The sequence below is a fragment of the Apus apus genome, chromosome 2, assembly GCF_020740795.1.
Source record: "Apus apus isolate bApuApu2 chromosome 2, bApuApu2.pri.cur, whole genome shotgun sequence".
NCBI classification, from domain to species: Eukaryota; Metazoa; Chordata; class Aves; order Apodiformes; family Apodidae; genus Apus; species Apus apus.
The window spans coordinates 73,402,875-73,418,328 of NC_067283.1; the positions used below are offsets into that span (position 1 = coordinate 73,402,875).

At 38.6% G+C, this 15,454-nt stretch overlaps 1 protein-coding gene across 3 annotated transcripts in view; it reads left to right on the forward strand.

Annotated features, from left to right (window-relative positions):
* The window catches only part of DROSHA (drosha ribonuclease III), a 72,010-nt gene extending 68,433 nt beyond the window's left edge, over positions 1–3,577 (forward strand). For all 3 annotated transcript variants that reach the window (XM_051609297.1, XM_051609299.1, XM_051609298.1), the window contains 3 exons: positions 472–564; positions 1,378–1,424; positions 3,129–3,577. In XM_051609297.1, the coding sequence (XP_051465257.1) occupies positions 472–564; positions 1,378–1,424; positions 3,129–3,259 (271 nt within the window). In that variant the 3' untranslated portion in view covers positions 3,260–3,577. The remainder of the gene's footprint in view (positions 1–471; positions 565–1,377; positions 1,425–3,128) is intronic.
* The last annotated feature ends 11,877 nt before the right edge of the window (positions 3,578–15,454 follow it).

The following is a 15,454-nucleotide window of genomic DNA, read 5'->3' on the forward strand; positions in this document are numbered from 1 at the left end:
TAGGTAGAAACCTATGTCCATTATAAAGTCCTTTAGAAAACTTGCTAACTGAACAACTCTCAGGGACTAAAGTTTTAGTGAACACAAACATATTGGTGTGATTATTTCCAGTTGCACAGCTACACACAATTTATGACTTTTACAAGTGTTTGCACAGTGTTTAAGCACTTTGTCTTATAGATTTGTGCTTATAAAGTTTTAATTTTCAAATTAAACTGCTACTGAATGAACCTGGAGGAATAAATATAACCAGTATAAACAATGTGCATTTTATGTAAATCTCTCATTTTTATTGTGCACCATACTGGTAATCTCTGATTTAGTGTGATTTATACAGGCATCTTTCAACCCATGCTCCCTGCTTTAATTCCACTACATGTATTGACCAGACTGAAAGCTTGGTAATGTGTGTGCTACAAACAGATTCTGGGTTTTAATACTTCCTGCTTGAATGAATATTTTTTATTTCAGGACTTTGCAGACAGTGGGACCTTCTCATGCCAGGACATACACAGTAGCTGTTTACTTCAAAGGAGAAAGAATAGGATGCGGCAAAGGCCCAAGGTATAGTGAAAAATTAATTGCATGGTGTTACAGTTTGAGCGTGGCAGTGTCCAAAATGACTAGATGTGGAAATAGACAAGTGTGTGGTTGGCCTTGGAAGATGAAAGCTATAGGAAAGCTGTAGAGTCTTCTTTAAGCTATTCTGAGGTTCTGCTTCAGGAATACTTGAGGAGTTCAATGTGTGTATAGTTTTGAGTTTTAGGCTTTGGTGAGCTTGCTTGCAAGGTGGCTGGCAGTGCTAACCCACTTGAGGCTCTCAGACTAGAAACTGCAGAACAGCTTCCAGGAAACAGTGAGTTGATCTTTGGCTTTGCTACTGGATTATTGTCCCGCTTCAGCTGACAAATTTAGGGTGCAAGCCTCTCAGTTTTGTTTTTCTGATGTTATTATTTCTAGGCATTTTATAATGGTTTCTAAAGTTGCAAAGACTTCAACCATGAACCCAAAGACTTCATCTTATTTTCTGCTACCAAATCTGGTGATGGTTATAAAAATATCATTGGTTTTATAGCATTCACACCTCTGTGATTTTATTCCTTTTTTTTTTCTCTCAAGTAAAAGCAAATACTTCAGTGACAAATGGACTAGAATATTCTGTTAATGTTACTGATCTAAGTTTAAAAATATTTTACTGGAGCTGTAGTGCTATTGTTCACATATTTATGGAAAGGCTGATACAACACAGGCAGTTACTCACTACTGGTTATACAAAGCATTTTATTACAAAAAAAATAGCTAGTATTCCACTTTGTCAGAAACTTTATTCTATACAACTTAGATCTCATGTAACATGTTTTTGTTTGGCTTTCACAGTATTCAGCAAGCAGAAATGGGAGCTGCAATGGATGCACTTGAAAAATGTAAGATATTTGGGTAACAAAGAAAATAATATATTTTTTGTGTCCTTGGTCTTTAGTGAGGTGAGGTGCAGATTTTGTTGGGGGATAAGATGTGAACAGAACGTATATGCAGAATGCTGTCGGTTTATGAGCAGAAGGCTTTCCTTTTTGTACTTTTAAGACACTTGTGTAATGGATGAAGTTAATATGATACCAGTGACAGAGCAGTGAAGTTAATATGCTCAGTTGCATATGCTCAGAGGTTGCAATTTACAGGGAGCCCTCTGCAGTGAAGTCTAGTTGAGATTTTCCATGCATAAATAAGCACTGAGATAAGACTAGTTAATCTCTGATGTTGTGGTTGTCTCATCCTCTAATTTGGGAGAGGAGGAAAATTGCTTTTAATTTGCCAATTTAGAAAATAAAGTTTGATCTCAGATTATAAAGTAGAGTAGGTTAAAATCCCCCAGCCAATCTCGGGTCTACCACAAACTCCTGCAGATTAGGTGGCTTCTGCACCGTGTTCTCTAGCTGAGCAAATTTGTGTTGCCTGGGACCCAGAAAGAGGAGGAAAATGCTTGATGCCAAGAGACTCCTCCCTTAGGACCCTCAGCTGAATTCTCTCCTAGTAACCAATGAGAGAGAGAGAGAGAGAGCGCGCAATCCTGTGCTGAGACATCTCCCAGATTAGTTTATGGCTTTAAAGGTTAGTGCAGTAACCTTTTGCATTCGTCTTAGACACAGAGAGGTAGCCAGTGCTAATCCCAGAGCTCTGTGTGGTCCCAGCAGGACCAGCTGCAGCCTGCCATGTATGGTACCACCTCTTCATTTTCTGACTGACTGGAGGGTGCAGGTCTCTGCAGTACAGAGACACAGATGAATGTCAGCACCTCGGTCATGCAGAGAATGTCATATTCTGTTAGCTGAGCACTAAATTGAGAGCAATTCTGATCAATTATATAAGCTGGTTTTACAGCCTCAGATCTAACTAGTGTGCATACGTACCAGCCAATGGACAAATGTCTGAAATCGGAAGCATCCATCCCCCTAGCTAATTCTCCATCATCTCAGCCTTGTCTAGTCTGTTTTAGCCAGTCCTCACTCATCCATGCTCTTAAGACTACACTAAGGCTGTATTCTGGTACATAGCCAAGCATTAAATTTTTCAGGAACAGATTTTACTGTATTCTATTTTGCTGCACTATTACTTTCCCATTAGGAACCCTGCCACAGTATGGGGCATATAGTGGATTCTCCTTGATCTAAATAATAATAATAATGGAGACATCTGTACAATGCTTGGAACCAGTGGCTCATTCTTTTTGGAGTGCGAACAAGACAAAAAGCCCCGACTGTATTGACAGTAGTCTCACATTCATTTTTCAGTATTGACTACCTGTTGCTAAGGGAACAGAATGTACAATCCAGGTAATACCTGGCCATATTGCCATACCAAGATTTTATATTTTATTTTTGTGAGTGTATTAGATTTGGCAGTGCTTTGTAGCAGCAGAAACAAACGTGGAAATCATGAACAAACTGAAGTCTGTCAACACACTGCCCTGGTTTATTAGGGATTATTAGAAATAAATGGGTTAAAATTGTAATAACATTATCCCCCCCTACACCTAATCTCATCAAAGTTTAAAAAAAGAAAAAAAAATAGCTGAGGCTTTCTGTGTTACCAGTTTGTTTATTAATGCAAAATATTTCTCCTTGTGTCAGATAACTTTCCCCAGATGGCCCATCAGAAACGGTTCATTGAACGGAAGTACAGACAAGAGTTGAAAGAAATGAGGTGGGAAAGAGAGCATCAAGAGAGAGAGCCAGATGAGACTGAAGAAGCAAGGAAATAGAAGGAGGGCACAGAAGCAGTGGCATATTTACTTAATAACTCTGACTATGGCCTATGGAGACCTGACCTAGTTTCTTGCAGATGATGAATGAAGAACGCCTGTTGATATCAAATAGGAAATTATAATATCTTCTTAGAAAAGTGTGTGTATATATAGAATTTCTTTAGTTTGGTTTTAAGTGCAGTTTGTTTGGCCTTTTAATAAGATTTGGTTTTAAATAATTTTAATATTTTTTTAAGTTGTGGGATTATTTTTATTATTTCTACTGTCTTGGATGATGTAATAAAGTATTCATTTCAAAAGCTTACAGGAGGAAAAGCTGTTTACCAGTTGTCTTATGTCCAAATGCTTTTTTGTCAGTTATCAGCAAAGTTATTGCATGACTTCTGCTGTGGAGGAGGAAAGTGTTATGAGAAAGACATTCAGCAGAGCACTTAAGAATGTATCTAACTTAAATTTTGCAGCTAAATTAAGTTTTTGATTCTGCTAAACCAGAGCCATAAGCTTCATCCCTTGTACAGAAACTGGTCCAGTAATTTAATCAAAGGAGATACTTGATTTTGTTTTACACAGTTGATTCCATGTCTGGAATGTGACGCAGGTGGGTGTGGAAGGTTGGGGGCTTTTGTCTTTGAATCAGTATTATAAAACTCTAAGAAAAAGAGAAAAAAGGTAGTTTTGAAGGAGAAGACTGACAACTTTTTTTAGAGAATGTACTGAGTTTACATTTGGAAGTTTCATTTCATTCTCAGTGTTTTCCTTTTATCAAACTAGTGTCTACTTTAATGGACTTCTTTGTCCAGAAGATACCAGTGTGACTATAATAGTCAAATGGTGTATTCAAAACTCCTCAGAGGTGCTGTTCCAGATAGGTTCGTTGAAAACTGACCATATCCAAAGAAGGGCAGAATTTGTTCTTAAGGTGTAGTTCAAAGGTGATACAGAGTTAAGTCACCCCTTTTCCTTGATTTTTGTTGTATGCCTGTGGCTTGTATTAGACAGACATATGTTTCATCTGTAAAAGCTCTAACTGGTACCAAAAGTGGAACATCCATTGTCTGATGGTGGTTTTACCTAGTGACTACCAGCTTCACTCGTAATTTGTCTGCTTCGAACTATTCATTTTTGTTAAGCTGATCTCTGAGTTAAAACAGTCTCTTAGTACATATTGTATAGTCATTTGTCTGTCTTTTCTGATAAGTGAAACAGATGGAACTCATTTTCCTTAACTGCACGGTTTTTTCTGACTTCAGATCCTTTTGGTAAGTTATTTATGCCTGTTTTCTGATGGAAGTGTATGTGGTAAGATACTAACCGTCTTTGTGAGTATGGATGCATGAGTCTTGTCCAAAGAATTCTTACAGACGCTTGAAAGAAAACTTTTGCCTGATGGCCACACTTCACTGAGCAAGTAATTCAGCAGTTGTCTGAAGCACCTTTCTGCAGATGTGCTGTGGGCATCCATGAAAGTACTTTATTGCAGGTGCCAAAGTAGACACAAATGTAGCTGAAAAATTCTGACTACCCAAATGTCTTCCCAAAGTTTCACTTCTGAGCTAATCAATGTGAAGTTCATAAGAAAATTTTTGTAGACGTGCAATGTGAGATACACTTACATGTATGTTTTTTTAAAAACTTGACCCTACAGCACTACCTCGCTTCTTCCAGCTTCTATGATTGCCTTTTCATAATGGATTGATGCTTTAAATCCATTTCAGTGGATGAGAGGGGAAAATAAAAAAGCATTCTGTAATTTAAATTGTGATAATAAGCCATTAAAACATAAAGGAGGAGATAAAACCAACAAAATAAAGGCAAGGAGCTGCTTTTTACTGGGTGCTGCTGCTGTTTGACTTTTGAGAAGTGATTGTAACTCCTTAAAGCTTCAATCTGTAAATAAAAAGCTGAAATGTCTCAACAGCAGGAGGCTTGAAGAGCAAGCAGCAGCAACTCCACTGCTCTAAACGTTTTTTTTGTACTTCACATTATTTTGTAGAATTGCCCATCTGCTTCTAGCAGTACGTTGAAGTGCTGCATTGGTAGAGAGTAAAGGGTAATGGTGTACACCATTATTTTATTTTTCCAGATTCATGTGTTTAACTAGTAGAACATGCAGTGACTTCATTTTCAGGTCTATGGTTGCTTTACAGATTTCTTTCATTGTATCTGATATGGGTATTGGAATTGCAGACTTGCAAGCTCAGAGTTTAACATTATTTTCATTTTTCCTATGCAGCATTTCACTTTTCAGCGGTAAGAAGGCTGTGAGTTTATTCATAAACATTTGCATTAAAATAGATCTAATTTATCAGATACACTCTTTGAGGGTAGGAACCCAGGACTGCTCTCTTTTATTCTTTGACCCAGAAATTGCTTGAAAACAAACCAATTTTTAAAATAATTTCTGCATTCCTTTATTACAGTTAATGAATTTTGGGTCTCCCTCAATAAAATGTGCACGACAACAAATATTTTTTTTTTTTCGTGAGTGGCCTATTTTCCCTTTTTTCACTATCTAAAGCATGGGCTAGGAAGTTTGCTTGAGGAAACTTTGTTTTCCTTGTCTTGGGGGCAGAAAACTAAATAAAAGATAAAGAAATTAACATTTCCTCTTGTCTATGTCAAAACCATGGTGTTTTTCTGTGTGTGCCCTGTCTAAAAACAGTGGCTGTGAGTTTCTCCTAATTGAAGGAGGTCCATTGAATGTGTAATGTGAGCACAGTCCTTTATGATACACACTAAGGAGAGAAAGTTGTTTATTTAAATTGCATTAAATTTGTGAAAAAAAATATTACTGAGCTCATGTTAATCAGTGGAACAGCTGTAGTCTGTAACTAGGCAACTTTGGCTGCTTTTTTGGAATTGTGTGTCTCTGGTTTATTGATAAAGTAAGGTACTTTTTGATTGCTCCGGAGCCCAATCTGTGCTTATCTAGAGTTACAAATGCAAGATCCGTTGACTTGATTTGAGTACAAGTAGGTGAATGAAGAACAAGAGATCTGTGTGGATCCAGCAGATCCTATGAAAGGACTTTTTTTTTTTTTTTTTTAAATGTGCATATTTACAGAGCACTGAATAGAATTGTAGCTTGTTTGATTAGGAATTCTAATTGAATTTACATAAAATTCATCATTGTTTGCAGAGCCTGTTTGCTTTGTAAGATTTTGGGTTTTGTAAGGTTATTTAACGGAGATTCTAAGAGAACTTGGTCCCTAAGACTCTTGTAAACACTGTTGCTAATAAAATTTTCCAGTAAAGACTTCAGGCATAGCTGTTACTTGCTGAAACAATTTGAAAGGATCAAAAGGCAAATCCTGATCATATGTTTTCCTACTTCGAAGTGTCTGATTATACAGGCTACATATTTAAATGAAGTGAAGCCTTCAGTTTTAAAAAGTTTCTTTGGTGCAAGTTTGTAAAAGCCTGTAAGAACTTAGTCGTACCATGGTGCGTTGTCTTTGGTGAGGATGGTATTGTGATAGAAATTTCTGTGACCCATGCATCCCACCCTACTTCTCCTCCCTTGCCTCCACAGTTCAGTTTTTTTTTTTTTATTGAGCATTTGAAAAAGTTTTGCCAAAATGGGGAATAATAGCCATAAAATGGTTCCTGCTTTTTTTCCTTGAAGCATAATGAAAACTTGGAGTTGAAGAGTACTCTCTGTCTTTGACTGCCTGCAATCCTACTTGTTCAGTTCTTGGGATGACTGACATCTTACTGTCAGAATAGACTCAGAAAAGAAATGTGACAGGTTCCCATCATTGGTTACTGGTAATTATTTTTGGCCAGTAAGCCATGGTGTCTGAAGACAGGGGTTCTGGATTCTACAGTTCTTTCATTCATAGTTAAGCAAATACAGTGAGTAACCTGGAAAGCAGCTGCAAAATAAACTGCTGGCTGCATAGTGACCTTATGTTTACCTACCACACTAACAAAAAAACTGCCATAACAATATGGAAGGTGGAATGGAGAACTGGATCTCTCGTCTGTCATGGACACATCTCAATACCATTTATTCTTATTGCAGGGCTGCTCATTAGACCATCTAATACTGAAAAACAGGTTAACTCCTTGTATTTTAAAAACATAATTTCTCTGAAGGTGCTGATTAAAAGGGATTGCAAATCTGGAGATGTACTGGCCACTTCAAATTAGAGACAAAACAGAGAGTTTTATTTTAGTGAGAATAGCCTTTTTAAAATATTTTGTGTCTTCTTCCTTCGTATTCTGATGTATTTTGTATTCCCAGCTTGAGTTACTGATGGTATGTTTCTTAGCAAATTGTTCATGTTCATGTCCACCCAGCAGTGAAATGCTAGGTGACACTGTCCATTGCATCTCTTTAGTGTTTTCTGGATTCCTCTTTTAAAGCAATTCTTAGTAGAAGGAAATAAGGGTCAATGACTTTGCACTGGTCTTGTTTTGTCTTCCTCACTTTCTTCTCTTCATGATAGCCTAGCTCAGCACAGCTACAGCAACTCTCCAAAGCTTGCAGAAGAGAAGACCAGCCTAGGCTCTTGTGTCTGTGCATTCTGCTTATAGGCACAGTCTTGACCCGGAAGGTAGTGATCTGAGGGCAAGGAGCATTGCTGGCTGGAGTGTCTTGGCTGGCATCAGTAAACTGGAGGATCTGCCAGGGAGTCTCAAAAGCAGTGAACTCAAAAGAGGCTCAACCTGCAGCTGCAGCCGAGTGTGTTGGCCAGAGTAGGTAGGCTGAGCCTGTGAAGAAAAAGTAAAGGAAATACCTCCCCTGCTTTTAAAAAGTCAGAAGATAAGGACTGCTCAAAGACAAAGGAAAGAACACCTATCTTCTCCCACGCTCCTGGATTTTTTGTTTCCATGCCTTTTTTTTTTTTCCAGGTACCCTCAAATTGCACAAATTCTTTCTGAGGTACTAAGATCAAAGTGTTCCAGTCATGCAGATTTCCTTATCCATGAGGGAGCAGGTTTACTTCAGAGGGCCTTTTCTTCACCTGTTTACTACAGATAACAAAGGAAGCACCAAATTACACTCAAACCCTCCCTAACTCCATATGTTTCCCTTTGTCTAAATCCTCACTGCATTCCTCAAAATGATTCCAAAATCTTTCATGAGTAAAGGTATAAATTACATATACATTACAATACAATCATATTTGAATGTTTCAAGCATGTGATTCTTTTGCTCCTCACAGCACCTGTGTGGAGGGAACAAGGGGCGATTCATTCTGTTCCTGAGACATAACAGGGACAAAATTATCACTCGGATCCAGGCCTCAGGAGTTCTGTGGTAGGGCAGTGATGCCTCATACAGTGGATGCTCCTGTCTGTGGATTAAATACCTTAATTTCTTTGAAAGCCTGCTGCAGTTCTCTTCCCATGCCTGAGGGTGTCTTTGAGAGAGAAGAGGGAGACTTGGCCATGCAGGCTGGGCACTGTCACCCTCATCCCTTTTTCTTGTGGGGTCTTGGGAAACAACAATTGCGAAGGTCTCTAAAATTAGGGATTCTACTACAAGAAGCCAGAGCTCAAAGAGTGTGTTGCTTGTACACATTTTTAGAAAACAAATAAATAGATAAATGAAAAACTTCCACTTCCAGCAGACATTTCAAGAGTAATCCATTAGCAGAGGACAGACTCTTGAGCTGACAAATCATGAACTTTTACTGGTGGCAGAAGCAGCACAAACATAGGTAGTCCAGAAGTAATGCAGCAGTGATTGGTGAGTGTTTTATCACTGGAGGGAGCTTGTTGCTTTATTTAATGATGGGGATGGTGGTCATGGCAACCCATGGGACCCCACAGATGCAAGCTGAACCAACATTTCTAAAATAAATAAAAAAATTTCCCTACAGATTTCCCCCTGTCGTTACTTCAGCCATTTATTGTGTCAGAACAGCTCTGACATAGTGACCAGTTTCTGCTGCCAACTAGGATTAGAATTCAAATGTTGCAGCTCTGTTTCCAGAGGGATATTTAAACTGGCAAACAAAAAGCAGCTATCTCCCAATCCAGCACCACTTGAAAATTAGAATGTTTTTCTATGTCTAGTTAAAAACTCCTTTTTTAATAACAAGAAAAAATCCAACTACAGTTCTCTAAGAATTTTAATGACCTCATTGAACAAGTCAACAAAATTTCTGCTCTTACCTTTCTGTTCTTGTAATCATAAATGTTGTTAAATACATGAGAATCTTTTAGCTTTCTCATCATTAAGAAAAAATACATATCATGCCACCCAAAATAAAAATTAAAAACAACAAACTTCTTTTAATCTTTGATGTTTAAAATTATTATTCAATACTGTTGTCTCATTCCTTCTTTCAAAAATGAAGTCAAATATTTTAAATACGTTTTCCACCTGTCAGAATATGTCAGATTTTACAAGCAATATTCTGTTTCGGTGTCTGTACACTAACAATCAAAAGTGATCTGTGTGTTATTGCTTTACTGTTTTTTCAGCCAGGGCTTGACCAAACATCCAAAGTGGTGGGACACTGCCAACCTTGTAAGCCCTCAAAACTTTAAGAGAACTCAATGGCTTTACCCAGCAACTGATTTTCAAGACTTTACATTTCTTTTGCTGCCATTGCTATCAATGTTTATATTTCTTCAATATTTTCATTGTTTATTTCATTTTTAATGTAGCCCACAGCAGTACTGTCTTCTATTTCAAAGTTCCCTGGGATTTACTTGTGCTTAGCAGATACATCATCAATTTCTTGACCACTCTGAGAAAGTAAAATAAATTACCTTGAACTCTTTGCTCTGGCAAGTCATACCTCAACATTTATATCAGAAACCAAGTGCCAACAGCAAGAACAAAAGCCTCACTGTGCACCCATGTGAACAAAAATACTGAATCTTTCCAGAATAATTTCGTGGGGATTCTGTCAGACATTTTAAGAGAAATTGTGAAGTCTTAAGGCATGTAGTGATGTATTTTTTGCAGCTTATGTTGCAAATTTGTGTGGTTGGATTGTTTGGCAACTATTTCAGCTGGCAGCTTGTAAGTGGACATTTATACATGTAAGCAAGGAGAGAGAGGAAAGAAAAGGCAAAATTGGTGCCTAAACACTAGAAAAAGACCTATTTCAACACTGGATGCTGAGAAGCAGATTAATTTGGATAGAAAAATGTTAACCACTTTGAAATACATACCTAAAATAATGGGATCTCATTGTAACATAAATGCAATTCTGTGCCATGTGCACATAAAAAAATGCATTGAGTTTTATGTGAATCAAGAATATACATTTTAAAGATAAAACATAGCAAATCAATACTTTTTGTTAGAAGTGATGTGATAAAATTTCAATATTTTAAGATACAGAGGTGGGAAATAATCTAGCAAAGCTGTGATAGGCATCTGCAGTTTAATTAGGAATATATTTGAATATGAGTGTTTGAGGTAAATACAGACATATATGTACATACTTTTTTTTATTAAACATTGAAGCTTTATTACCGTTTTAAAAAAGCCTCCTCTCTCCTCATTGTTTGTTTAACAAGTATTTAAATATTGTTTGTATTGTATCCAGAGCTCATCTTGACTAGCACTGGGCTTTTTCATCCCAGCCGCTTACATAAACATAAAATGACAGGCAGTCCCTGACCCAGAAAGAAATAGAAAGAAAGCATCGACTTACTGAAAGTCACCAAACAGGTCAAGGGTACAAATGAGAACAAAACCAGACTGTCAAGTCCCAGCTGAGATTTGTCCTCTCTTCATACTGCGTAGCTGCTTTTTTACAACATTTACCTTTAGATATAATAGTTTTATTTCTGTGTTCATGTGGGCATTTTAAATTTGATGCACAGCAGACTAGGATGTGCTTTTATGTCATCTCTTTCATACTGAAAGCTTATTAAAGTAATTTTGAAAAGTTAAAGGAAATTTAAGTGGCTGGTACTGTGTGATAGGAGTCTGCAACCAGCACATTCACATTTGCCTGCCTTTACTGTTGGGCTCCTGCTGTTCCATCTCGGGCTTGTAGCTCTAAGGTCGAAGTTGTGACAAGGCATGTGATAAGTGTCACTCAGGTAGTAACAGGTAGTGTCGTTGTGCTGCAGCAGAGCTGGCATTGGCTCTGTTGTGCATGTGCAGGAAAAGGCAGGTCTCTGTTCTGTATTCACAGCCAGATACTATGGCTGTTGATTTTTCAAGTCAGATCATATCCTCCCCAAACCCATTAGAGGTTAGTATGGCTCTAAGCACTTATAAAATACTTCCAGGATGGTTACAAAGGAAAATAGGCATGCGAACAGCTGTGCTCTCGTCCATGCAAAGTACTTGATTTCAAAGAGCCAAGCACTAAGTGACCTCATTTCCTTGAAATGAAATTGTTTGAGAACTGTTTGCCTTCCAGTAATGGCCACAGATAGGTAGAGGGGAGCATGGGCTAATGTCATTAAAAGAGAACAGCAGTCCTTAGTCTTGTGCTGCCACGTGTAGTTGCTCCTGCAGGAGGATTAGCAACTGCCAATTGCCATGGCAGTAATGGGAGGTGGAGATGGGGGGCAAGAGCACTCACCAGGTTCTTGAGCATGGTCCCTGGGCTGGGAGCACAAGTGCAGGGGCAAGCTAGTGGGAAAGCATCCAGTGCATTTTCAGCCAGTAAGAAGGCAGGCAGAAGAATAAGCATGAGTCTTTTAGCCTTGACTGGCAGAAATTGGTGAGACAGGAGTGGCAGCTGAAGGTAGAATCAGGACCTCTCTCTATACAAGCTGTGGTTTATCTCTGACTGAACTAGTCTTTCCTGTGAGGTGGTAAGAAGACTTGGGGTCCAGAGGGAAGTACATGAGCAGAAGAGCTCAGTTTGATCAGCTATTGCTTGCATGCTGTTTGACAATGGCTTATCTCACAGATTCCCACATTTTGGGGGGATATTTCCTTGTCCCACATGGAGATGCATTGTACAGATGTATGTATGCATACACATGCATGAAGTTAAACAGACAAGAGTGTGTTTGTGCATGTAAAGAAGATTAGGATTGCAAGTGTGGGAGGGAAGGAAGCCCAGAGAGACAGCTGCATGACTCCTCTGCCTCCTAGGCAGATCTGTCATTTCTCACTATAGGATGGGTTTATTTTTCCTGTTTAATGATACTGACCTTTGTGTTGAATAGGTTGGCCTCCTGCAAAGCTAGGATTTGTGGACTTTTGGGAGTTCAGTTGTTGGGAAGACTGAAGATATTTTTTACTATATCAGGTCCAAAGAGAATGACTTCTGATGACCAAGTTGCCCTTATAACTAATTTGCCCTTTACCTTTTGACAGACAAAGTGACTTCAGATTTAGTCATATGTTAGAGGCTGTCTAAAGTTGAAGAACATTCTAGTAATAAATGGTGTCTCACGGCAAAGGGATATTGAAAGTGGTTTTGAAAAATACCTGCTTTTATTATATATTACATGTACTTTCTTGGGGAAACTAATCCTGAATTTGTACAGTGAGTTTCAGAAAGGACTTATCTTGAAAAGCAGAAAAAAATAATGTGGAGACAATGGAGGGAGTATTGCCTCAAACTGTATTGTATTCCACAAGAGATCTTACACCAGTGTTACTTCATCTGTCTCTGAACAAATTAAGTTTCTCTTTTACAACGTACAAAATGGTCCCCAAATCTGATTTGATTTTGGTACCCACAGTCTATTTTAGCTAAGCAAATCCCTCAGGATTGGTGCAGAAGAGTTCACACCTGAGATGTTTTACAGCACTTCAACCAATAACATTTTATGGTTTTTAGTCCCTAGACTTGCAGTGGCCCTGACCCTGCGATGCTTATGCCTAACATTAATTTTATGCATGTGACTGTGTCTCTGTTGAGTTGAGGACATCAACTGGGACTGGGAACTCGTGTTGTTTTGACTTGCAACATCATCAGTGGCAACAGCCTTGCAGGCTCTGCTTGTCCAAACAGCATGTCCATAGAGCTCTCCACTGCCTGCAGCAGGACTGTAGCCGTGGTCACAGCCCAGAGACCCCCAGGCTGCCCAGGTAGCCCTGCACTTTGATTAATACTACTGTAAACACATGAGGCAAAAATCCTGTCCTGTTCGCTTCTCCTCAGCTGTATTGCTTCTGCCAGCAAGGGGGAAAGAGAAGATTTTAGTACTTCTTATGTAAGTTGAACAGCACTCTTTCTGACTTCACACAGGAAAGGGATATCCTGAGTAGGAAAGTGCTACTTTCACATTGTTTTTTACAGTAGAGCTATATTGTAAGTACCAAGCCTGAGAGGACCAAGGGCATAGTCAAATTAATGAAAAATAGGTTATGATGATAAATTATTAAAGTGGATAAAACTTTGATTCAGGAGACACTAAAACTTAAGGGTCACATCCTTTTCTGGGATAAAAAGATTTAGCTCCATCACTTCTAGGGAAACAATGGGAACTTACATAATTTGGTTGAGAATCTGACTAAGATTAGCATCATAAGCAATCATTTAAAACTTGGTGGCACATATTTCATTTACTTTGGGTGACAGCCATAAGGCGAATGTTTTAAATTCTGACATGGCATAGCTTTTCTTTTGAAATCTGTTATTTTAAAGGAGATGAGATGAAAGCAGTGCCTTTCCAAAGGCACCTTTTCTCTCATGTTAAAGGAAACAATGTAAAAATATGCTCACTAAATAAATCATCAGGGACTTTCAGAACAGATCACATCCTTCTGTCTTAAAACTTGTAATACAACTCAATATGTTCACCTTAACTTGGTTTCTTTTGTTCAGCAATTTTTCTGAACAAGGAGGCATATGTAGGGAAGGCAAGTCTGGAGGAGCCACCCCATCAGAAGAGGTTCCAGTAAACAGAGATTGAAAGCTCCTCTTTTGACTTCTGGCATGGCACTTTGAGAACTTTAATCCTCATTGATCCTTGAAAAGAATAGCCTCTGTTTTTTTAAGTGCCTTAGCTAACATATTGAAGGAAGTGTACTGATTTAGCTTCTGCTGCTTTAGGATGATTTTTCAGTATCATTTGTCTTCAGCTTACATGAACCTACTGCACACAGAGCAGTAAAGGAAAGCACAAGCTGGCACAACATACTTCTAAGGACCATGTCTGAAGTTAGAATTTAGTAGGTTGCATCTATAGAAAGAGAAGATGCCCAGTACTCGAGATGTCCTCAGAAGTTCATCTACCATACTAAACTGTAAGGTTGAAATGCATCCTACCAAAAAGTAAAGACTGCAGTCATGACTATGGCCCCTAGGACCCTGCTATGATAAGTGGAGAGAGAAAGCAACACCTCCAGAGACCAGTTCATGGTGTAGGTAGGTAGGATGAATCACCCACTCTTGACTGAGAACCAAAGAGCGACAGCTATTTTATCTTTGTGATTAGACCAGTGCCCATAGTTAGGTGAGTTGAATCTAGGCTTTAAACATTTGTGACATTTAGCTGTAATGAGGCACAAGTGCTCAAACTGAGCCAGCAAGGGCAGAGCCTCCGTAATGCTTCACATAGTCAGATCTGTGAGAAGGATGCTTCTTTATACCCAAATGACTCCTTCAACCATCCCCTTATGTGCAAATGTGAGGATGTTCTTCCCAGGTGAGAATATTTTCAAATGTCTAGAGGATTTATTTTTAATGTCTTAAATCATATAAAATCCCCAGATAACATACCTTATAATTGAAATTAGACTTATTAGTAGGAAGGTAATGAGAGAGCATTTACAGAGGTTACATCCCAAGGTCCGGTCACTGCTGTGGAACACATGGGAGAGGAGTAAGAATTGCAATCAGCTTTGTTCCTCCAGTACTGGCATGCATATATTATATTCATAAAGTGCCTATCACCATATTAACCCCCACAATTAACCCCAGCAAGGGCAACTTTAGAATGGCAAAATTAGGAGAAAAATGTTAAGGGACTATGAACCTTTTCTTTCCTTTCTCTCCTCTTTGCCTCCCATCAGTGGCCCTGGACTGGCATGAGATTTTTAGTGCTACATGGGCCTGCCCTTGCATCCATAAGCAGTGCTGGGGCTCCCTGCAGCTTTCCCTGCATTATGGCCACATGCTGAGAAACTTGGGCTCAAGTGCTATTTCCGGGAAAAGCTTAATGATTACTGGGACACCACAAAAATCCTTTGGGCACAGGTCATCAAGGTTATGTAGGCGTCCAACTCTTTTTTAACTGATAGTTAATTGCTCATCTACAAAAGCAGAAAACAGCACTTTTTTACCTTCTTGTATTGGAAGT